General features: G+C 52.4%; 3 protein-coding genes and 1 long non-coding RNA gene across 5 annotated transcripts; 2 read left to right on the forward strand and 2 right to left on the reverse strand.

The window, feature by feature from the left end:
• Position 1: 1 nt before the first annotated feature.
• HTATIP2 (HIV-1 Tat interactive protein 2) lies at positions 2 to 2,665 on the forward strand (the record flags this gene model as incomplete). The annotated part of the gene is given in 6 exon segments (XM_010715900.2): positions 2 to 16; positions 86 to 193; positions 346 to 483; positions 1,718 to 1,779; positions 2,248 to 2,360; positions 2,363 to 2,665. Coding segments are annotated over 6 exon segments (546 nt in total), but the record flags the coding sequence as incomplete, so codon positions are not given.
• A 1,572-nt stretch (positions 2,666 to 4,237) lies between these two features.
• Positions 4,238 to 8,122, reverse strand: LOC116216974. The gene is made up of 2 exons (XR_004160760.1): positions 7,320 to 8,122; positions 4,238 to 5,672 (listed from the first exon to the last, which is right to left on the reverse strand). It is a non-coding gene; the product is annotated as an uncharacterized LOC116216974 (long non-coding RNA).
• RGS5 (regulator of G protein signaling 5) lies at positions 6,212 to 13,768 on the forward strand. Its single transcript, XM_003208613.4, has 5 exons — positions 6,212 to 6,364; positions 9,702 to 9,812; positions 10,400 to 10,461; positions 10,565 to 10,731; positions 10,992 to 13,768. The coding sequence occupies exons 1-5, from the start codon at positions 6,321 to 6,323 to the stop codon at positions 11,151 to 11,153; spliced, it is 546 nt and encodes a 181-aa protein (XP_003208661.1). The 5' UTR covers positions 6,212 to 6,320; the 3' UTR covers positions 11,154 to 13,768.
• Positions 13,769 to 15,052: 1,284 nt separating this feature from the next.
• RGS4 (regulator of G protein signaling 4) lies at positions 15,053 to 19,989 on the reverse strand. Of its 2 annotated transcripts, XM_003208615.4 has the most exons (5): positions 19,739 to 19,974; positions 18,599 to 18,703; positions 17,618 to 17,679; positions 16,665 to 16,831; positions 15,053 to 16,129 (listed from the first exon to the last, which is right to left on the reverse strand). In XM_003208615.4, the coding sequence occupies exons 1-5, from the start codon at positions 19,780 to 19,782 to the stop codon at positions 15,878 to 15,880; spliced, it is 630 nt and encodes a 209-aa protein (XP_003208663.1). In that variant the 5' UTR covers positions 19,783 to 19,974; the 3' UTR covers positions 15,053 to 15,877. The 2 variants fall into 2 exon arrangements, with proteins under 2 accessions (XP_003208663.1, XP_031410654.1); XM_031554794.1 differs by lacking the exon at positions 16,665 to 16,831 and having other exon boundaries at positions 16,059 to 16,129; positions 19,739 to 19,989.
• Between the last annotated feature and the right edge of the window lie 1,266 nt (positions 19,990 to 21,255).

The following is a 21,255-nucleotide window of genomic DNA, read 5'->3' on the forward strand; positions in this document are numbered from 1 at the left end:
GAGCGGCGTGGCCGTGGTGCGGTGTGGGCCGGGGGTTGTGGGGTCCGTGCTGGAGGTTCCACCCTGACCCACGTGCCTCCCCCAGGAGCAGGCGGTGGTGGACTTCGAGCGGCTGGGCGAGCACGCCGATGCCTTCCGCGGCCACGACGTGGGCTTCTGCTGCCTGGGCACCACCCGGAGCAAAGCGGGTGCGGTGAGTGGCCCTGGCCGGTCCCAGGGGGGTCACTGGGCATCGCTTCGCCCGGCGAGATGCTCGGGCCTGGGGGATGTGCCGTGGGTGCCTCCGCTCCCGGTGGGGTGCCGCTCGGTGAGAGCTCGCTGACCCCGCTCTCTGCCCTGCCCTAGGATGGCTTTGTCCGTGTGGACCGGGACTACGTGGCACAGGCAGCCGAGCTGGCGCGGGCAGGGGGCTGCAAACACTTCGTCCTGCAGTCCTCCCAGGGAGCAAACGAGCGCAGCAGCTTTCTGTACCTGCGGGTGAAGGTGAGAGGGAAGCTGGGCGTGCTCCTATAGATGGAGATGTGGGGACACTTGGGGACGAAGCTGGGGCTGAGGCTGCAAGGGGTCCAGTGGACCCAGGACCCTCCTGTTGAGGGGGAACAGAGAGCCCAGGAGATGGGCCGGCAGCACAACAACGTGCACTGCTACGTCCTAAAGGGCAGACATCAGGCGCTCAGCATCCTTACACTACTGAGCACCACCCACTCTTGCAGTCTCACACCGGCAGTGCCCGGGCTGGGCAGCAACCCGTTGCCACCCCCCCGATGCCCTGCTCTGCCTGCTGTGCGTGCTGCTGCTGCAGTTACTGCTGTGGCTGCAAGGGAGCGCTGCTGACTGCTGTTTGGCTGTCTGGCACCGACAGTCCTTTCCTAGAGAGCTTCCTAGAGCTGTCTCTCTAAAGCTGGGTTTTGTTTTTGTTGTTACTAAATTTCTGGGCTCTCTGCTGACCCATCCATTTGCCCCATTTGGGTCCCTGCACTGCCCTGCCCTCTGCTTCGGCAATTGGCATCTTGGCAAAACACTTTGCATTTTGAGCAGGGTCAGCTCTGGTTCTCCTTTCCTTGCCTTTCAAGAAACCCCTCTCCTCAGACATGGTTGTGGCCCTGCCTTTGTCATAGGAGAGGAGTGACCTTTACCTATGGCCAAACATACCTGGCTCCTACCGGTTTGGGTGCTCTGTGCCCTTCCTACTGCAACCCTCCTCTCCTAAGTTATCTGGAGGATTACTCATGGTTCACAAGCACACACCAGTTGTGTGTTGGGCAATACCTGCAGGTGGCTGGTACAGAGGTGATGCAAGTCTGAGCATATGTGCTCATAGCCCTCCAGAGGCTGATGGGACTGTAGCTGGGCAGGTGGGGAAGGGTCAGCCACTGCTGCTCTTTGGCCACTTACCTCTGAGCAGGTCTTCTGCTTCTCCCTTTTTGTGTCCATATTTTTCCCTACCATCAACTCAGCAGCTTTCCTTTGTATGTTCATTTTACCTTTGCCACACTGTAGAAGCCTGGGAGCTAAATCCATGCTGGTCAGCTCCAGCACTACAGCCATGTCCTGTGGCTGTGCTGTGCACTGGGGGTCCTGGGGTAGGTTGCAGGATGCAGCACCAGCCAGACACTGTGTCCTGCCCACAGCTCAGCTCTTCCTTCTTCCTGATTCATAGGGTGGGAGACAAGGTGCCTGTGATCATCCTCAGCTTGTTTTGTCCCCACTGTGACAGGGAGAAGTGGAGAAACTGGTTAAGGCTGTTGGCTTTGACCGCTGCACCATTCTTCGGCCAGCGTGAGTAGCAGAGGGGACACAGCCAGGGAAGGGCTGGGAGATGGGGCCACAGGCAGCGTACATTAGGGGAGGGTTGGGAAGGAAGTGACAAGAGCGTCCAGGTGTAAATGCTGCTCTTACCTGCACCTCTTCCCCTCTACTATAAGCAGCAAGCCCAGCCATTTCCACAGCCCTTCCCAAAGCCATGCTTTTGAGGCTTGGGCTCAAAGCACAGGTTGGGGGACATTGGTTGAAGCTTAAATTCATCTGGAGGTCAGCTTGTGTGGGGGGGCTGCTCTCCTGTATCCTTTCAACCATACTCTACCTGGGAGAACCGGAATCCTGGTTTCGGCAACTTGTGGGTAAAAGGAGCTCCCAGTGATCAGCCCACTCATTCCAGGACCCTGCAGAAGCCAACTGGGGCCAGTGCAAGTTTTCCAGCTTGGCTGGGCTCTGCAGCCAGACCCACCTCACCTTCTTGCCTCGCAGGGTGCTGCTGTGTGCACGCCAAGAGTTCCGCCCCACCGAATGGATCACGCAACGGATTCTGGGATTCACCGCCTGGTTCTTCCCCACTGCTTACTCAGTGCCTGTAGAAACGGTGGCAGGGCGATGGTGGCCAGTGTGCTGCAGCCGAGTGGGGAGAAGGTGGAGGTGCTGGAGAACAAAGCCATCCATCAGCTGGGAAAGGCAGTGCCACAGCCGGGCACGTAGAGCAAAAGGCATGGGCAATAAGTGGTTGGCTGACCTTCTGGATTCTCTTCCGGGCTGATGATGAATGTATGGGATAATAGTGGAGTGTTTGCATGGACAATGGGGAGCTGGGGTGCAAATCTGGGTAAGCATTTTATAATTTAAACAATTCCTTGAATTGAGACCTTGAATAAAACCCTGTGACTGGCCTGTGCTAGTTGTGTTGAAATTCTGCTTTTCACCTGCATGTTGCCAGCCTGGCTGCATCTTCTGGTGCCACCTCAGGGAATGCATTTGGGCGTGTGGTTGGGGCACAGCTGTCCCCAGGCACCAGTGCCCTTCACATGGCTGCGATTCCAGCAGCTGCAGAGCACTCATGTCCTCATGCTCTGCTACGTGGCAAAGGAGGCAAGGGCTATTGGGCTGCCCGGGACCCTCTTGCATCCCAGCTCCTGCACCACAGCCATTCTCAAGCCTATCACAGGGTCAAGGACCGTGGTGGCTCTGCAGCTGGGAGCTTTACATGACTCCTGTGCTCCCGTCTGGCTGCGGTCCCAGTGGCTTTCCAGGGTTTTCTCTTCTTCAACCTCCCTGTGGTCCCTGTGTCAGTGACTCAGAGAGAGGAGATGGGTGCCTGGTCTCTGTTCTCCTGCGCAGATGTTCACATCACCAAGCTGGTACCTCAGAGACGTGGTGCCACCAAGCAGTAATCCAGGCAGACTGATCCAGAGAGAACCAAAGGGAGATCTGTGGAGTATTCTTAATGTAAAGAGGGACATGCAAGGTGGGCCGCTCAGGAATAGCACACACACACCTGGAGGGGTTTGTGGCTTCTGCAGCATGAAGGCTGCTCAAATATGCAGTGCTGGGTTACTCTGGTGTAAATGCATCCCAGTGCTCAGAGGTGTTATCAAAGGTGATGTGTTCAGCAGGAGAGAACTGGCGAACGCTTGAAATGACAAGACCTGTGAAGTTGCAAAAATTGTATACGTACAAGAGAATGAAAATAAAGAATGCAAACTCTGGGAAGTTACAGGTAAAAGGCAGACCGAGGAGGTTTGAGGAAAACATCCTTAAGGCATAAACATAAATCACAACAGTGTGAGAAGCAGAAAGCTCCCCAGAGAGCCTGGTGGGGTGTGACATGAACAGGTTTTATGAGAGAGCCATCATAGGAAAGCTTAAGGAGTTGACTCATAACAGCCTCTGCTGTGAACAGGCTCACACCAGCATCGTTCCTTCAGGGATACACGATTGTCCCAAAGCATTGGGATGTGTAGGGGAAAAAGTGATTTTTAACCACATTTTTAGAATGCATGGTTTTAAAAAATGGCCAGTGCCAGAAGGAGCACTCAGATGGATTGCCACAGAGTGCCTTAGGTGAGAATTGCAGCAATCCATCCACCAAGAAGTCAGTGTTGCTAAATATGATGCTAATTTTCAGAAAGTTCCAGTGGGAACCAGGAAGCTGCAAAACAGCAAAGCTACGTTCTATAAAAGGCAAGTTGTTAGAAAGGAAAATAAAGGCTTGAAATAACAGAAACCAGAATAAATACGGTGCGATGGGAGATTCCATGTGGTTTTTGAGTGGGCAGTTTGAAGGCACGAGCCCGTACTGCTCTTTGAGGATGTCAGTTGCTGTGTACATAGGACATGGTCCTCAGGGGGCACTTGGATCTCCAAAATGCTCTCCCAAAAGGGCTCTTAAAGAAATTAAGCTGTCGTGGGAAGAAGAAGAAGGTCTGTGTATTCCTTTTAGGAAATATTTTCTTAGCACTCCAAAGCCTTGAAATGGACAAAACAAACATTTATTCCTAGACAAAGGTCTGGGGAAAACACCGGCTATTTCTGTGCAACTCGTGTTTTTGCTCAGCAGAAAGGCACTGCGCAGCATCTCCCCAGCCCCTCCTCACCCAGCTGGGGCTGAAAGAGGTGGAGGGCCAGGCACGAGGTGGGAGAATAAATCTGCAGGGGCATCCCTGTGTGCTCTGAGCCGCTGAGATCCCCTCGGAGCAGCAGGAGGTTGGCACAGTGGGAGCTGTGCTGCAGCTGGACGGACCGCACGCAAGGTTGCTCAGCGTCTGCTGGACGGCATCCACGCAGACCTCCTGCTCCCACAGATCCCAGCTCCCCCGGGATAGCCAACCCTGGCTTCGTTGCTGGAGATTAATGAGGAAAAAACAAGTGCAGTCCCCACGACTCCACAGCCGGGCGCATGGCTTCCCGTGCGGCTCTCATGGCCCTGCTGCCCTCCTGGATGGGGAGCTGTGAGAACCGCCGTGCCCTCTGCCCGTCCCGCTCCTGGCAGCCCCATTGGGTGACAACGGCACCTGCAGGCAGGCTGCAGAGCCTGGCACACCCCACAGCCCTGGGGCCATGGGGCTCTGGGCTGTCTCCAGCACGGGGTGCAGCATCTCTGTGCCAATAACAGCTCAGGCAGAGGTTGATAGAGCACCTGATCCTCTCAGATATGCCGGTGTCCTTTCTTTTATCCCACTGTCACTGCAAATTGCTAAGTCCAGCTCTCTGCGCAGGCGGAGATGGCCCTGCCTGTTTCTAGCAGACTTCCAGCTTCAGGTTCCTTCACTCAAATGTGGACACCAGCTTGCTGCACAGCAGCAGGAGTTGGGCTGCAACGGGGCCCAGATCTGCCCAGGGATAAAGAGGGGCACAGCTCTGACACAGCTGGGGAGCAGAAAGCACATCTGGGGTGAGCTTAAATCCATCCAGGGCAGTTACGTTCACCCTTGCCACTTTAAGTACTGTTAAAGCACAAGGAGTTGCATGGCTGTCCTTGCAGCATATATATGATGACTAACCAATGTGGGTCAGAAATCAGAGCAGGTCATCCCCGGTGCCATATGTGGGTGGGCACACACTGCTCTGCTCAGAACGAGAGACATCTGCAGCAGGTGGTGGGGCAGTTTTGGACCACGGGCTTGATGCTGGGCCACCTGCAGCCAGGCTGACTCCCAGGAATTTGCCCCTCAGCCTCACTCCATAGCGCTGCCTCTTCACCGTGCCTGGCTGAGGATGGGGAGAGCTCACACCATAGGCAGGCATTGGCTCCACAGTTTCCAGTTTCAGAGGAGCAAACAAAGTAAACATTCTCAGTCTGAGAGAAGTGCTGTCACACCGCAGAGGACAGGCGCTGGGTCCCTGCTCAGGCACTGTTCCCCACTCTGCAGGCAGCTCCAGGCTCTGATGTTTGCTCTGCTCATCTGCAAGGGGGTGGGAAAACAAACTCCACATAAAAGTCAAGGTAGGAAACCATCTAAGCCTTATCAAAGCATTACCATCATAAAACCAAACCAATTGTTATCATTAAAACATTTACCTTTTCACACTTACAACTTGTTCTGGAACAAATGTTACCTATCACTCACTTGCTGATAACTACTGCCGAAACTGGAGGTTTTGACATTAACCATTAATAAACATCACAATGTTTATTTCAAAGGCAAATCCTTCTCCTAAGCGCTTGATTTTCACGCAGGTAGTATTTTTGTAGGAAAAACACTCGCTTGCAAGCAGCATTACTACGCACCTCCTCTAAACACTGTCCCAGAGCCTGGTTCACCAACAAGGGGAAGCTTTGCGGGTTTCTCCAAGCTCTGCAGCCTGCACCTTGGCCCTGGTGCTGCCATTCCCCGCTCTACCCCAGGCACACGCATTTCCCCATGCAAGCTGGGAGAGGGGAAAACAAAATTGTGAGGCAGCCGGGCCAGCTGCACTGGGACGGCGTTGGGGGCTGGCAGGGATCCAAGTGACTGCACTATATAGCTGTCGGAGGGAGAGCTGGGCTGCAGATTGAGTCGCAACCATCGCACACTCTTTTCTTGCAGCTGAGGAAGTAGAAGCGTGCCAAGATGTGCAAAGGACTCGCCGCGCTGCCGCACACATGCCTGGAGAGGTGAGAGCAGCTGGTTCTGCGTCGCTTATGGACTGGGAGGGAAGGGATGGGGCTGCTCCAGCTGTGGGTGGCTTAGAGCTTGAGGGTGAGCAGTGATGTGGTCCTAAACTCTGGTTTGGAAACCTCTCTGCTTGGCAAGTCTGCAGTGTCCCAAAAACCATCTCTCGACCCCACTGTTCCCCCATGCTGTATCTCTGTCAGTGCTCGTGGAACAGAAGACCAGCATATAGTCCTGCCTCCCCACTTGCCCTACCAGGGAACAGGGAGCTGCTGCTCCCAGGAAGCCTTAGGGCAGCTTTGTTAGTGCAGGAGCAGCCTGAGCATGCATCAGGGTGCCTGGGGAGGCTGCCAGCAAGACCCCACAGTAGAGTTTCACTGCTCAGAGCTATGGGGCTGTGCAGCGCCCGCACATGGCAGTTGCGCTCTCCTGTGGGTCTCGGGGTTGCAAAAGTAATGTTTGCAAAGCATGGTGGGGAAAGCAGAAAAGCCGTTGCCACTCTGCACCAAAACCACCTTTAACTTCAAAGTGCCTCAAAATCCTTTTTGGCTGATTGTGTTCTCCTCAGCACCCGATGACCACAGCCTCTCACGAGGCTCAGCTTTATACACAGTGCTGTTCACCCTCTCTTGCTGTCCCACCTCTGCCTGCCCATGATGATGCTTTTGGCACCAGCTGGCTGCTTCCACACTGCGGGAGCATTTTGGGGCAGACACCTCCGCTTTCGGGCTCTGGTGCATTACAAAAGGCTTCTGGAGGTCTGGGGAGCCAGGGGCTCTCCATGGGTGCTGCTGGAAGAGGAGCTGCTGCATGAGGCTCCACCTGCATTCCTCAGGGCTCCAGCGACCTGGCAGCCGCCCTGCTCACAGCCAGCTCAGCCCAACCCTGCTCACCTCCCGTAAGATCTCAGCCCACGTTCCCTCACCCTCATGAGGCTCCCCATGCACCAGCTCCTACCTTTCCCATGCTGTCTGCTGTGGAGTGACTTCTCCTGCAGTGCATATGGGGAGGTCTTGCTGAAGGCCTGTTGGACTGCAGGACGGGTCCCTCCCGACCCTCTCCCCCTAGCACACGCTTGCTGGTCTCTGCAGGGAGCCGAGATGCCTGTCTGGAGGCTGCTCCTGCAGCCAGCACTGCACTGCCTCCTCTCTAACATTCCATATTTGTCCATGTGCACCACAGCCAGCTGCTACAGCTGCTGCTGACATTTCGAGCAGCACCGGCTGTGCAGCCGCACAGCTCCCCAACAATGCCCAGGGTCCATCTCCTCACAAGGGATGTTACATCCCACACCAGCCATCGTGGAGATATTGCACTGCGATGCCACAGAGGCTCCTTTGTGGCTGCTCGCTCCCCAGCCTCTCCCACCTGTCAGGACATCAAGCAGATCCTGCCCAGAGAAAGCTTTCCCCGTACAAACGGCCCCAGAAGCTTTACTGCCTGGAAGCAAACCAAGAGCTGCAGCCCTTCAGCTGCAGCTTTAACGTCTTTGAGCTTCTTGTTTTGTTTTCTAACTTTGAGGCTCTCCTGGCCTGCATCTTGATGTGTTTGACAGAGTCCATATTTTCTCTTAATGCCTTTTGGAAGCTCAGACTTTTTCTTGGCTTGCTCCCACGTATTTTCACACGTAACATTCCACAGTTCACGGTCTCTCCGTTCCTCTCACTCTGGAGTTTGTGAAGAAAGCCAGTTTGCTTATCGCTGCCTTTTCAACCCCACTGTTTAGTCTTCCTGAAGGCTTGCTTGAAGACTGGTGACACATCTACTTGAACACTCTAGGACAGTGTCTTTTAAATAACTCTGCCCACCCACATGCCTGTGAGTGCTCAGCCCTTCTGGCTGTCCTTTTGGCAACCCTTCTCATTTCAGGAGCTTCCTCGTACACCAACGAGGCCCCACAGCTGAGGACACACGCTCAGGATGGGGAGGTCCTTGCTCCCACCCTCATACCAGTTGGGACACATATCAAGGCAGACCCAGGTGTATCACAGCCAGACCAAGGGATGGAGCAAAGCTAGGGCTGCCCAGAGAACAGGGCAGCAAGAGAAGAGGCTATAGCACAGCCCTGAACCTAAAATATAGGGCAGAGAGCTCAGGTGGGGCTGCTGAGGGCTATCAGTGCTCATTTGTGCCCTTTGAGCCACACAGGTGTTGGCTCTGAGTCTGTTACAGGATGGGAATTTGCTGGCAAGATTTTGAGCAAGGGCCAAAGGAGCACCTGCTGCTATGTAAAGTGATGCTGACCGCTTCCTTACCCGCAGTACAGGTCAGCACCCATAGCAGGGTGGTGGAGCACCGTGTCCTGCTCAGACAAGGACAGTGGCTGGTCCCCTTCTCCCCTTTGTTATGCAGTCATGCTTGTGGATCAGATGTCGGTCCTGGTGACCTGCAGCCAGCACAGTCCACATCCCTCACCCACCTGAGTCCTGGCACCAAGCTAAGCTGGGGCAGAGGTGGTGGTGCCAAGGGGACATAGCCCCAGGGTCCCCTCAGTACGGGGAGTACGGGGACCTTACCGCCCTTCACCTCAGGACCTGCTCCATCCAGGCAGGGTCTGACCTGCCTTGGAAGCACGAGGGATGGAAGCTGTCCCTGTCACTGCATTCATTTTCTCAGAAAAGCTAGTTTTCTGGCTGCGCTTCTGCTCCGTGTTAGGGTTGCTGTTGGTGGCTGCAGCAGGCAGCACGCACTCATGGAGGGTGGAAAAGCAAAACAGAGAGAGATTTGTAGGCAGACCAAACAAACAAAAAAAGAATGGAAGTGAAATAGCAGACATAGCAAGGGAACGATCTTGCACAGAGGGCATGTGAAAATAAACAGCTGAGATGAGAAATGCAATGAGACCTGGAGATGAGGTGAGGCTCCAGTGCAGCCCCCAGGGTCTGCAGGGCCCTCCTGCTACAGGCACAAGACTGAGGTGTTGCTGAGGGCTGAGCCGTGCAATGCAGTGGGTGCACGGGAGCAGGCTGACATGGGGTAGGCACCACGCACCATGCACGGGCAGGCTGCCTGCTCACTTCCTCTGGACTTATTGCTATAGAAACTGCACAGACATCCCCAATCCATCTGCATGGCAGCCAGGACAGGTGATGCAATTATCCCGGCCACAGATGAGGACAAAACAAAGAGATCAAGCTTATGAGCTGTGGCTAATTCTGAGCATCTGGCTTGAAACGCTTCAGACAGGCTCCTTTACAGCATTAGGGCCCATTTGTACACATGTAATTAACAACACGGCTCTGTACCAGGCCAGGTGCCTGGCCACATGGCTGTGCCACCCCAGCAGCTCTGCAGTCCCTCTTGTCCCCCTGTCCAACCTGCCTCTGCTCACCCCTGCAGGGCCAAGGAGATCAAGACCAAGTTGGGCACACTGCTCCAGAAGCCTGACTCGGCCATTGACTTCATCATCCCCTACTCGGAGAAGCCAGAGAAGCCAGCCAAGGCCGTGAAGTGAGCATGGGTTTGGGTGCTGGGCAGCATGGCTCCATGGAAAGCAGTTTTCTCACAAAACTCAGTTTGCATTGAGATTACACATTCATTTAACACAAGTTTTGTGGAGTGGGTGGATTGAGAATCATGTCAGGAGGCAAAATAAGCCTTTAAAAGAAAAGTTAACTTAAATCTAAAAGCAGAATGGTGTCCTGGACATAGTCAATAGCCCCACTATTACCTCCAGCCCAGCCTCACTGTACGGAGCCTGAGCGTCAGGACATCCGAACTGCTGCCCCAGTGCTCTGACTATCCCTCAGCACTGTCACCATCACATGTCACCCTTCACATGGCCAAATATTCATTTCCACTTTAAAAATCATGACTTGAGTTGTCTGACTTGCACTGGTCCCTCAGTGGTGAGTGCTTTCCTTTTGCCCCAATTCTGTGGCACCCCGCCTTGCTGTTCCTAAACTAAGCCTCAGAGACCCTGGTGACCCATCACCCCAGTTCTCCAGAGCTCTTCACTCCATCCCTCCCCATTTTTAAGGAATGACTACCTGCTGCACGATGAGCATGAGCTACCCAGGCTTTCTTTACCCCTTCAGACCATCCCCAGAGGAGGTCCTGCAGTGGCGTGACTCACTGGAGAAGCTCCTGCAGAACCCCTGTAAGTCCCCCTCTGTGACCATGTCCCCCCACAGCCGATGTCCCCCTGGTGTGCAGTGGGGATTCAGGGTGCCCCAGTGCTCAGCAGTGCCTGACCCCTGCAGATGGGCTCGCCAGCTTCCGCAGCTTCCTGTGCTCCGAGTTCAGCGAGGAGAATGTCGAGTTCTGGGTGGCCTGTGAGGACTATAAGAAGACCAAGTCCCCTGTGAAGATGGAAGAGAAGGCCAAGAGGATCTACGAGGAGTTCATCCAGACCGAGGCACCCAAAGAGGTTGGTGACTGCAGGGTAGGCACAGTGCTGGGAGGGATGGAGGTTCCTCTAGCCGATGGCTGCAGGGCAGGCTGTGCCACAGCCAAGGGACTTGCAGCAGCTCCGCTGCCTTGTTTGCAGACTCAGCAGCCACCCTCAGTCCTTGCGTGGCTGAACCCTCCAGGTCTGTCCCCATGACCTTTTAGTGGGATGGAGCAGGTGAGGAGATGCCACATCCTCATAAATGTGAAGCTCCCATCCTTCTCATGCTCCCATCGCAGGTGAACATTGACCACTTCACCAAGGCTGTGACCATGAAGAACCTGGTGGAGCCATCGCCAAGCAGCTTTGATATGGCCCAGAAGAGGATCTTTGCTCTGATGGAGAAAGATTCCCTGCCCAGATTCGTGCGGTCGGAGTTTTATCAGGAGTTAATCAAGTAGCAATGTGGCCAGGCTGCATGAGGCAGCTCACCACGGGCAGCCCTATTGCTTCTGTCTCAGCACCTACTCCTATAGCCACTTTGCTTTCATGATGCCACCCTAGAAGAGCACTTAGGAATGTTGCTAAACACCTGTCTTAGTGCTTTGGACTCTCAGATGACCCAGTGTCCCCTTTCTTTCCCATAGAGGACCAGCTCACAGGATCGCCAGGTGATGCTCCAGGGCCTGACTAGTTCAAAATGCTGGCATTGTTTAGCAACCCTATGTACCAAGCTCATAGTTTCCAGCCCGCAGCTGCATCCCCACTGCCCATGTGCAGCCTGGTGGCATCTCCGGGGGTGCTACTTTGATTGCTTCTCTCTCTGGTTGCTTCTCTGCAGCAGGCATACCACAGCGATACTTCTGCACAAACCCAAACCAGGAGCACTGGTGAGAGGAGGGAGGACTGTCATGCTGGGGGAGAAAAGAGCTGCTGGGTGAAACCTGTCAGAGCAAATTCCAGGGAACATGAAGCAAGCAAACAACAAAGCCAAAGATGTCATTGGAAATATGAACAATAAAACCCCATCTTCTTGAACAGATAACAAACTCTGCTGAGTTTGTGTAGCCTGCCTCTCTCTTCTGTCTTCCTCTCTCTGCCCAGGGCATGTGTTTCCACAAAGCCATCTCCTAAAAAGACCACATCTTTTCAAGCAATCCAGATCCAGCCCGCTGTCTGCTACCAGAAGAAATTGCATCTGACGATGGGGCAAAGGCACATGCAAAAGGTAGCTGGGGCCTCATCCGGCCCCGAAATAGAGAGTCCCTGGATGTGGAATGAGCTGAGCCCCATCCCTGGGGGACACCTGCAGCATCCGTGTGCAAGGAGCAGCAGGCAGGGACTCACTGCCTGCACCCACCTGCACTCAGACTGCTAAACTTTAGGCTATGAGGCTCCACACAGCCTCTTCACCATTTACAGAATCGGATCAAAACCTCAGTAAACCCAAATATTTACATGCTGTCACTACGGCAACGAATAAAAATACCACAGGAAGTGGGCTGCATTTTCCAGGCAGGGAGGGGATGCAGGGGAAAGATGAAGGCGACCATAAGCATGATGTTGGCAGTGGCTTTTTTTTCTCCTCTCAAGCAAGTGGCTGGGAAAGTTGGAGCTGGAGCAGCAGGGCGAGGCTGGCGAGTCCTCTGGGGTGGCTCAAGCTGCCCAAAGGTGTGGGATAACCCCAGCATGGGTGCATGGCAGGAGTGGGCAGGAGGCTCAGGGAGCCCTGCCATCAGGATATCCCCACCACCACCCGCACATCTTCATGAAGAGACCATAACCAAGTCTGGCATGTTTAACCTCCCTGTTCACAGCATAGAAATGCAAATCCAACCAGCCCCGTCCGTGGAAAGACCCAGACCTTTAATTCCCACGAATGCTCTGGCAGCTATTTCCAGATACCCTCAAGTGTTTCGCATTTGAACACTGATGTTGACGCTCTTGAAGTTTGGATTCTACTGGAAGCTGAATGTGCAAAGAAAACCTGGGATGTCATTGGCTGCAGCAGCTCTGCATGGGGCAGGAAAACAGGGCTGGGGTATGTGAATGCTCAAAAGAAAGCTGAAGGCCATGGAGGTGAAACAGACCCATTGGGAATCCCACCCCAGCTTGACCTCTGCTGAAAATGTTGGAAATTTGCTTTAGGGGTGATGTAACAGTTCAAGCAAGGAATAGGGCGGCCATGAATTGTGCCCCCAAAGTGGTTTGGAGCTCTTGTGAAGTTGTGTTTGTGTAGAAGGCTCGTTTGGGCATGCTCACCTGGAAACATAGCGATGCTTGCACCGCATGGCCAGGCTTTCTGCAGGCCCAGGAGTGTTTGCTAAGTTAGTACCAACCATCATATCTCTGGTAGCAAATGCTTCATGTATTTTGTCACTCTTTCTTTTACCAAGTTTGGCATATATATGAGCACTCTTCATATGACATTATACATCTATAACGTTGCATCCATACTTAAGTATACACACACACATATACATACTCTTAATATTGGCATCCAGATCCCAGTCAGTCTGTGAATCAAAGTGCAGGATATGGTGCCTGGGGTCTGAGGGATAAGTAAATGGATTTAGCGTGGTCCCCAACACCACCAAGGGAAAGCTCAGCCCCTCACCTGCTGAAAAGAGAGCTGCATCCTCCCTCACAGCCTTAGAGGCCACCCTGTGTCATGGCTCTGGCACTGCGTACCCCAAGGCCCATAGGGTGCCTGGGGACCCTCCTCTGCCATGGGGCAAGGCAACCCATGATGCAGCCTGGGCCCCAGTACCATCCAAGCATGGGATGGCCATTGGTGCCTATGGGTGGCTGAGAGCGTCCCAGGGCTCAGCCCAGCCCCTAGCCACTGGTCTGGGCTCCCTGGCTGGGAATGCAGAGGGCCATGGCCAACATCCAAGGCTGGAGCAGGATGGGCACCTTACAGGTCCGAGGAGCTGCTTCTCAGTTTGATGTTCTCCATGTGGTTTCCATGCTTGAAGATGCAGGATGTTGGTGTGCACTGAGGAACTGGTTTCATTAACCCACATTCTTGTACCACTCAGTAATCCACATATAAACATTTTTTTCTGCTACTGTCTCAATGGACTATTTATTCTGTCTCTGTGTTGAAGAGGCAGCATGTCCTTACTTTCCACAAGGCACTCCCAAAGCCCTGGCAAGCAGCAAAGTCTTCTGAGGGCTTCAGCTGTGCCAGATGTGTCAGTTTCCCAAGAAACTGGAAAAGAGAATAAAAATATCACCCCAAGAGACTGGAGTGGAGGAAACCCTTGGCGCCAGCACAGCCTGGGCATCCCCCAGTGGGCAGCTCTACGCCTGCAGAGCTTGGGCACACGGTCAGGTTGAGCACTGAGCTGCAGTGTGCTCCCCTCTGGAGCTCTGATGTGCAGCTGGGGAAGGGGAGATCCCAGCTGCATAGGCACATGGGACACCAAGGATTTGCAATGAGGAGGCTCCCCCCTCCATGGGTGGCCCTGCACTCATCCCAGCCCTGTAATGAGGGTGGGCATTCCCCGTCACAAACAGCATGGACCCCAAGAAGTCCACCCCTACTCCCAGCCCCAAGATGATGGATTCCTCTGTGGGGGAGCACACCTGTAAGGGTATAATGGCTGCCTCACCCTTCCCTGATTTAAAACAATAGGAGCAGAGCCACTTGTGAAATGACTTTTCAGAATAACTTTAGTCAGTGAATTGCATCACCACGCATTTTTCGGTTCACACAACGGCACTTTAGCAGGGACTAATCCAAATATGTTTTATTTAGTATGTATTCATTATTATTTAAATATCAATACATTTTTTTTTGCAAGAGTTGTCAAGAGTTCCCAGTACCAGAGGCAAATAAAACATAGCCACATGCTCAGCTATGCTCAGAGTATTAGAAGCTCTCCATCTTACAGCTGAACATGCAGGGTGGTATGTGTCAGCACACCAAGAAATGCAAAAGAAAGCAAATGTTAGAAGAGACGCTTCTGTGTGGGCCTCAAAGCACCTAGTGGAGAGCCACAGCCTTCTGCCATGTCAGAACCCCTGTGAGGACAGCTGTCTGAGCAGGGATGCAGAGCGAGGAATGTATGGCTGTCAGAGCAGCAATTTCCAGCTAGGAAAAGACTGAGAGCTGGGGAGGGTATGACCAGAGCCCAGGAGCAGTAACAAGGCCAGCACACCCCTTCCACCATCTTCAGGACAAAAGTGAGTAATGCAACTACTGGATGACATGAATAACTTACATTAATAACTTAAAAAGCAAGCAAACAAACAAACAAAAAAACCCTGTAATATTTCAAGTACTCTCAAGCAGTGTCTTCCCTCCTCGGCTGTTATGGTAGTGGTCTTAGTCCATTACAAACTGCTTCATTCAAGTCAGGACAGGCAAACCTGCATTCAAGAGTTACTAATATACAGCTGTCTGGAAGAGAAGGAACATTTTTCATTTCTGCTCTGCTATGGTATTGGAATGGTAGTTTTAGTTTGGGAGCATGAAGGGTACAATTATGTTCAAAAAACTGAACCTCCTCCCAGATAATAGCTCTGTGCAGCCTTAGAAAAAGTTAAGGTCCTTAGCCAACTTCATCTAGATGCTACAGAGGGAAAAGCAGCTCTGGGAGAGCTTTCATGCAATTTTGTGTAATGACCATAGGAGACTGTGTGCTAGCCTGAAAGTGTTGATCTCCCTTCAAGGAGTGGAGCTCTTCCTGTGCCTGATAGCTGGGAGCTATACAAACAGCTAAGGACCAGACCAAGTCCTTCCTTCCCACCTAAGCTCTTGCTGATTGGAAGGGGAGAGAGATATCAGTCCCCACCGCCTCGCTTAGTCTCCCTGCTCCTTGCTAAGCGTCACACCGTGACACCACAAGGCTGTTCCCTTGTGTAAGTGTGTGTGCCCCTTTCCTGCTGCTCCCACCCTCCTGGGCTCAGTGCTTGTCAGAAATGGACCCACAGTGACCTCACTGCGCTCTCACATCAGACAGACAGACCCCAGGGCTCCTACACAGTTGGAGTCGGAGGGTTTGCTACACAAAACTGATTTGTGTTTGGGTTACAAATGCTGGCTGCTGCATGACACAGGACACAATGGGGACATTAGACAGCTACCGAAGACAGCTCTGTTGCTTCATGCCAATGAATGCTTTTGCTGCCATATATTCCTACGAGAGCCCAGCCTGCTCCTGGCCTCACTGCAGGTTCAGGCACACTGGGAGATGATATTAGAGTTACAGTCTAAGGCATGAGCCTGGGCTCTTTTGCAGTTTTCGGGCCCACAGCCAGCTGTGGGTGGGCTGACCAAGTCCAGGTAGTAGGGGGACTTGAGGAAACGGCGGTAAGAATCCTTCTCCATGAGGGTGAATATTTTTCTCTGAGCCTCATCAAAGCAGGACAGTGTAGGCTCCAGCATATTGTGGCTCGTCTTCTCCCGTGTGCATGAGTCCAGGTTCACCTGTGGGCCAAAGGGACAGCATAAGTAGCATCTATCCCAGGAATAGTTAGCATATCCAAGTGCCTCCTAATTCCACCAAGTGAACTTAATCTGTCCGCGTGGGCAGTGGTCTGAAATGACCCTTGGACACCCTGTAGCCTTCAAATAATCCATGCAGATGGATACCAATGCATCTCTTCTGCCAGATGAATTGTCAGGGCAGACTGACACATGCTCCTCTGGGATTCAGCCTGCCACTAAACTCAAGCAATTTCATGAGGAGGTGGAACCCTGGGAGCAGGGGAACACCTGGACTCAGCATTCTCTTGGACTTTTCCCACCTGATTGTGCATGTGGGTTGGCCATATAAGTAGACCCACTTTCTCTCTATCCAAGTTAAATATTAACACAATAAAAATGACACCATTTCCTTGCTAAGCACAAGAGAAGAGGCACCTTTCAATTCTTGTGAAACTACCAGAATTCTTTTCCCTATTCTGGCCTGGTTCAGGACCTGGGGTGATATCTATGCCCAAGAAATGTTCTGTGCACATACCTCTTTTGTTGCCTGCACAGAGATGAATTCATCATATATCTTCCTGGCCTTGGGGCTGAGCTTGGCTGGTGACTTGGTTTTCTTGTAGTCCTCACAACTGACCCAGAACTCGATGTTTTCCTCACTGTACTCAGATTTGAGAAAAGCACGGAAGGCAGCCAGACCTCCTACAGATCATAGAGGAAAATATATAGGGTTTACAGAGGAAAATCAGAGCAGGTAAGAGCGTTAATTTCTGGGTTTGGTCAACACATATGAACACCATATGCCTCAGCAAACAGCAGTTCTGGATTACTCTTGACTGAGCAATTCCTCTCTGCTGGCAACAGCTCCAGCCTCCACAGCAGTAGCTCATGCAGGCCAAAGGAGGCTGGAATTCAGGCAGGTCCCACTGGGATGTCAGACATGAGTCCTCAGCTGCCTGCCCTCACACCATGACCCTCAGTGGCTCAGCCAGATCACAAGCAACTTGCATGCTCCCAGAAGGCTCTGAGGAGCCAGCTTGCATATGCTGCAGAGTCTCAGGCCATGGGAATGGTGTGAAGGAAACATCAAGGGCATCAGTGTAGTCTGGAACTGACAGGAAGACAAAGTCTCCCATGGACTCAGCTGGAAATAGCTTCTCTGCTTTCTGCCTCTTGTTTAACCACTGTTAACTGCGTGCTGCAGTCTTGCTGCTCCTGAAATCATCATGTGGAACAGTTGCCCTCACAAAAGGGACAGCCTAACAGTCAGCCAAAGCCCCGCTCTTGTTACAACCACATTTGCTGCCCCTTGGATCTCACATACAGCACACTTCACCACCCTCCCAGAGGCCAAAGGAGCTACCTCGTGCTGTTAAAAGACACGGGATAACACCCCACGCCTCTTGGGACTGCTAGGCATGTTGGCTGCTGGCGGGACCCTCAGCATCTCCTCCTCAGCATCAGCATCAGCAGAAGGAAGCTACTTACTGTCATGATGGATCAAATTTTCCAATGACTCTGCCCACTTTTTGACTTCCTCTTGGCTAACCCTGTCAGGAGAAAAAGGGAGAATCATAGAATCATTAAGGTTGAAAAAAAAATGCTAAGAAAATCTAGTCCAACCATCAGCCCACTCACACCATGCCCACCAACCACGTCTCTCAGTGCCACATCTACATGGTTCTTGAGCACCTCCAGTGACAGTGACTCCACCATTTCCCTGGGCAATGTGCCAGTGCCTCCTTTCAGGTAGATGTAGAGAGCAATAAGGTCACCTCTGAGCCTCCTCTGGGCTAAACACTCCCAGTTCCCTCAGTCCCTTCTCATCAGGTTTGTGTTGCAGATTCATAGCTTTGTTGCCCTTCCCTGGACACACTCCAGGGCATCAATGTCTTTCTTGTAGTGAGGGGCCCAACATTGAACAGAGCACTTGTGATATGGCCTCACCAGAGCTGAATAGAGAGGGATGATCACCTCCTGCTCCTGCCAGATGCATTATTTTTGATACAAGCCAGGATGCTGTTGGCCTTCTTGGCCATCTGGGCACACTGCTGGCTTATATGTTCAGCTGAGCATTGACCAACAGCCCTGATCCTTTTCCTCCACACAGCTTGCCAGCCACTCTGCCCCAGGCCTGTAACGTTGCATGGGGTTGTTGTGACCAAAGTGCAGGACCTGGCATTTGGTTTTGCTGAACTTCATCCCATTGGCCTCAGCCCAGCGATCAGCCTGTCCAGATCTCTCTGTAGGGCATTCCTACCCTCAGAGAGACCGACACTTCCTCCCAGCTTGGTGTCATCTGCAAGCTTACTGAGACTGCATTCAATTCTGGATTTAAACACACGGGAGTTCAGGAGGCACTAAGAAGTAGCAGCAGCAGCAGAAATGCTAATGACTCCATCTCACTGCAGGAGTAAACAGCACATTGCAGCTAACCCTTGCTCAACTGCATGGCAGCACGGCTCTTACCTCTGGCTTGGAGATACTTTCTCCCTCTTGCCCTGTGAAGAGCCATAGTCACAGGAGTCTGACTTCTGCAGCAAGACACCCAGACGATGCTTCATATCCTTGGCACTGAAAGAAACAATTCAAGAATGACATGAGAATAATGCACTACAACTCCCTCTGCAGCCACCTCGCCTGCAGTAAGCTTGTTCAGCACTGTTTGGTTAGACCAAAGCAGGTCACAGCCGGTGACTCCAGTGCTGACTTTTCACTCCTTGTTTCATTTTCTAGACAAAATACAGCAAAGTCAAAGTGCTCATTTGTCACTCTCAGCATCATCGTCTTGCTGAGCTCCTCAGCCTGCAGGGAAGGCTGGCAAAGGGGGAGAAGCAATTGTATTACTACTAATTATTTACACTTAAAATATTGTGATAGAAAACTATCACTAAATGTGCTGCTTCTCCCTGAACTGATTTGCCCAGCTACCAGTGTCTGGTTCTATGCTTACTAATGCCTTCCTGCAGGAGGGTGTCAGTATTATTTGTTTCCAAAGCCATGATGAGCAGGCAGCCTTTTTCCCCAGATGAGAGCAGGCGTACCTACTGGGCTGTGGGGCAGTTCATGGTGCTGGGGATGCACAGCAGCTCAGCCAGCACAGGGGTCAGGGGTGGCCTGGCCAGTGCCACACATGGGGCACAGCCAGACCCCACATCAGCCCCTGTCTCCTGCTCCTGCAAAGTTTGGTTTCTGCACTCGGGCTGTGTTCTGGGGAATGAGCCCCAGTTGTTGTGAAATCATGTCTGCCTTGCTTCCCCCTCAAAGAAATCAAGAAAAGGAAACTCACCGGAGATAGAGCGGCGCTGAAAGCAGAAAAGAGGTGCAAAGCTTGCGGCAGAAGCAGATGACAGGAATATCAAGGCAGAGCAATGCTGTGAGCTGTTTGTTTTGCTGATGGGAAGGATGGTTTTAGCATTCCCACAGCTCAGTACAAATCCCTCAGGCAATTCTGTTTCTGACTAACAGTAAAAAGCCCATAAACCATCATTTGTATCTAATCTTACAAAGGAATCAGAGTCAATCTGCCACTTCTGCCTCAGACACAAAGTGCATCAGCGTATCCCCAGGATAACAAGACCACGAGAGATGCTCAGAAATAAACAGTACCTTTTTAAGCAAGTGGCTGGCAGTGCAGCGAGTCCCTTGCACATCTTGCTCCCAAGGTCGGGTCTGTATTCCAGGAAAAAAATAACCACAAGGCAGGAGGCAGCAGGGGCTGTGCAGGTCCTTTGCTGGCTGCAGAATTCAGTCTGCCTGTGAGCCAGCTGCTTGGCGTGGCTCTGTTTTATAGCCTAGCCCAGCCAGCCCAGCAGAGCTCAGTGACCCAGTCAGCAGCCAGCATAGCAGCTGCACCATCCCCCTTCTGCCCACCCAAGAGGAAGAGGGTGACGTATAAGCTGAGACAAATGGCTGAGTGGGACTGAAAACCTTACCAGAAATGAAGCTGGGTGGCTGGGTGGCTGCAGAGGTGGATTCTTTGCAAAGGACGGAAAAAGCTTCAGGGGCTTTCCCCTGTCTCAAAAGATGGAACGGTGCAGATAAAAGCTGGGGGAAAATTTCAGAGGGGCAGAGTGCAAAGGGTCAGGGGAATCGGTTCTGTCAGCTCCTCGGTTCATTTTCCCATTCTTTTTAAAGGAACCTAGAGAAAATAAGGGACAAGAATTCAAAACCCCATAGGTTCCCACAGCCTCAGCAAATGCAGAAGCTGGAGCTGTGAGGAAACAGGAATGTGAATTCACCAGGGAACTACCCAGGCAGATGAGACTGGGTACTTTCATTCTGGAGGCGTGTGGATATATGCCTTTGATCAGGCTGAAAGAAAAGGTCTGAGGAGCACATCACCACTGGAATACAAAATGAGTTAATCCCAGCACATTTATATTTAAGGACAGCTCGTGCATATGTGTAGGAAAAAAAAGATGAGACATTGAGAACATGGCTGCCTTAGATATAGGGATATCACTAATACCTCAATTCTTCATCTGCATTTGCCCCCAATCAAAAGCCAGGCCTTGCTACTCAATGTATCTGAGCACCAAGGGGAGAGGATTCATCAACACACTGGGCATAGCAGTGCCCCCTCAGAGGGGACTCCCTAGCAGCATTGAGGCTGCTCTATGCTAAAGGATGGATGCACCACATGCTTGGACATGGGGATGCTTGGCTGCACTGCCTGGCTCTGGTGTAGTTCTGAAGGAGATTTGAAGACTCCAGCTGTGCCACTTCTCCTCAGCCCTAGGAGGGTGCAGAAGGCAGAAGCAGGCTGAAAGCACCCCTCTGGAAGCGAGAGCTGGCTGATACTTACTGAGTTGCTGCTCAGCACAATCTGTACCATCATTACAAGAGGGAGTCATGCACCATCATGCGCACATGCTGCTCCTGTAAAACAAAGCAGCTTCAGTTCAGCAGCAAGCCATCTGCCCACGTTGCCCACTGCTGGGCTCCCTCTCCCCAGGACATTTGAAACACTTTCCCACAGCCTGGAAAAGGGGCAGGGTAAGCTCTTCCCTCCCATATCTCTACAGCCTCCAGCCTGCCTTGCAGAAGACCCAACCCCTGGACTAGCCTACCTGCCTTGGCACATGCATCCTCTCAGTTTGTTACCTGCACTGCACGTTCGTTAA

Source organism: Meleagris gallopavo, chromosome 10 (genome assembly GCF_000146605.3).
Source record: "Meleagris gallopavo isolate NT-WF06-2002-E0010 breed Aviagen turkey brand Nicholas breeding stock chromosome 10, Turkey_5.1, whole genome shotgun sequence".
NCBI classification, from domain to species: Eukaryota; Metazoa; Chordata; class Aves; order Galliformes; family Phasianidae; genus Meleagris; species Meleagris gallopavo.

Coding starts and splice junctions, on each gene's coding strand:
- RGS4 (XM_003208615.4), bottom strand. CDS start 19,782: ATGTGCAAGGGACTCGCTGCACTGCCAGCCACTTGCTTAAAAAG. Junction 17,680..18,598: donor AAAGTATCTCCAAGCCAGAG/GTAAGAGCCGTG, acceptor TTCTCCTGACAG/GGTTAGCCAAGAGGAAGTCA. Junction 16,130..16,664: donor CTGTGCAGGCAACAAAAGAG/GTATGTGCACAG, acceptor TTTGGCCCACAG/GTGAACCTGGACTCATGCAC.
- RGS5 (XM_003208613.4), top strand. CDS start 6,321: ATGTGCAAAGGACTCGCCGCGCTGCCGCACACATGCCTGGAGAG. Junction 9,813..10,399: donor AAGCCAGCCAAGGCCGTGAA/GTGAGCATGGGT, acceptor TTACCCCTTCAG/ACCATCCCCAGAGGAGGTCC. Junction 10,462..10,564: donor GAAGCTCCTGCAGAACCCCT/GTAAGTCCCCCT, acceptor TGACCCCTGCAG/ATGGGCTCGCCAGCTTCCGC.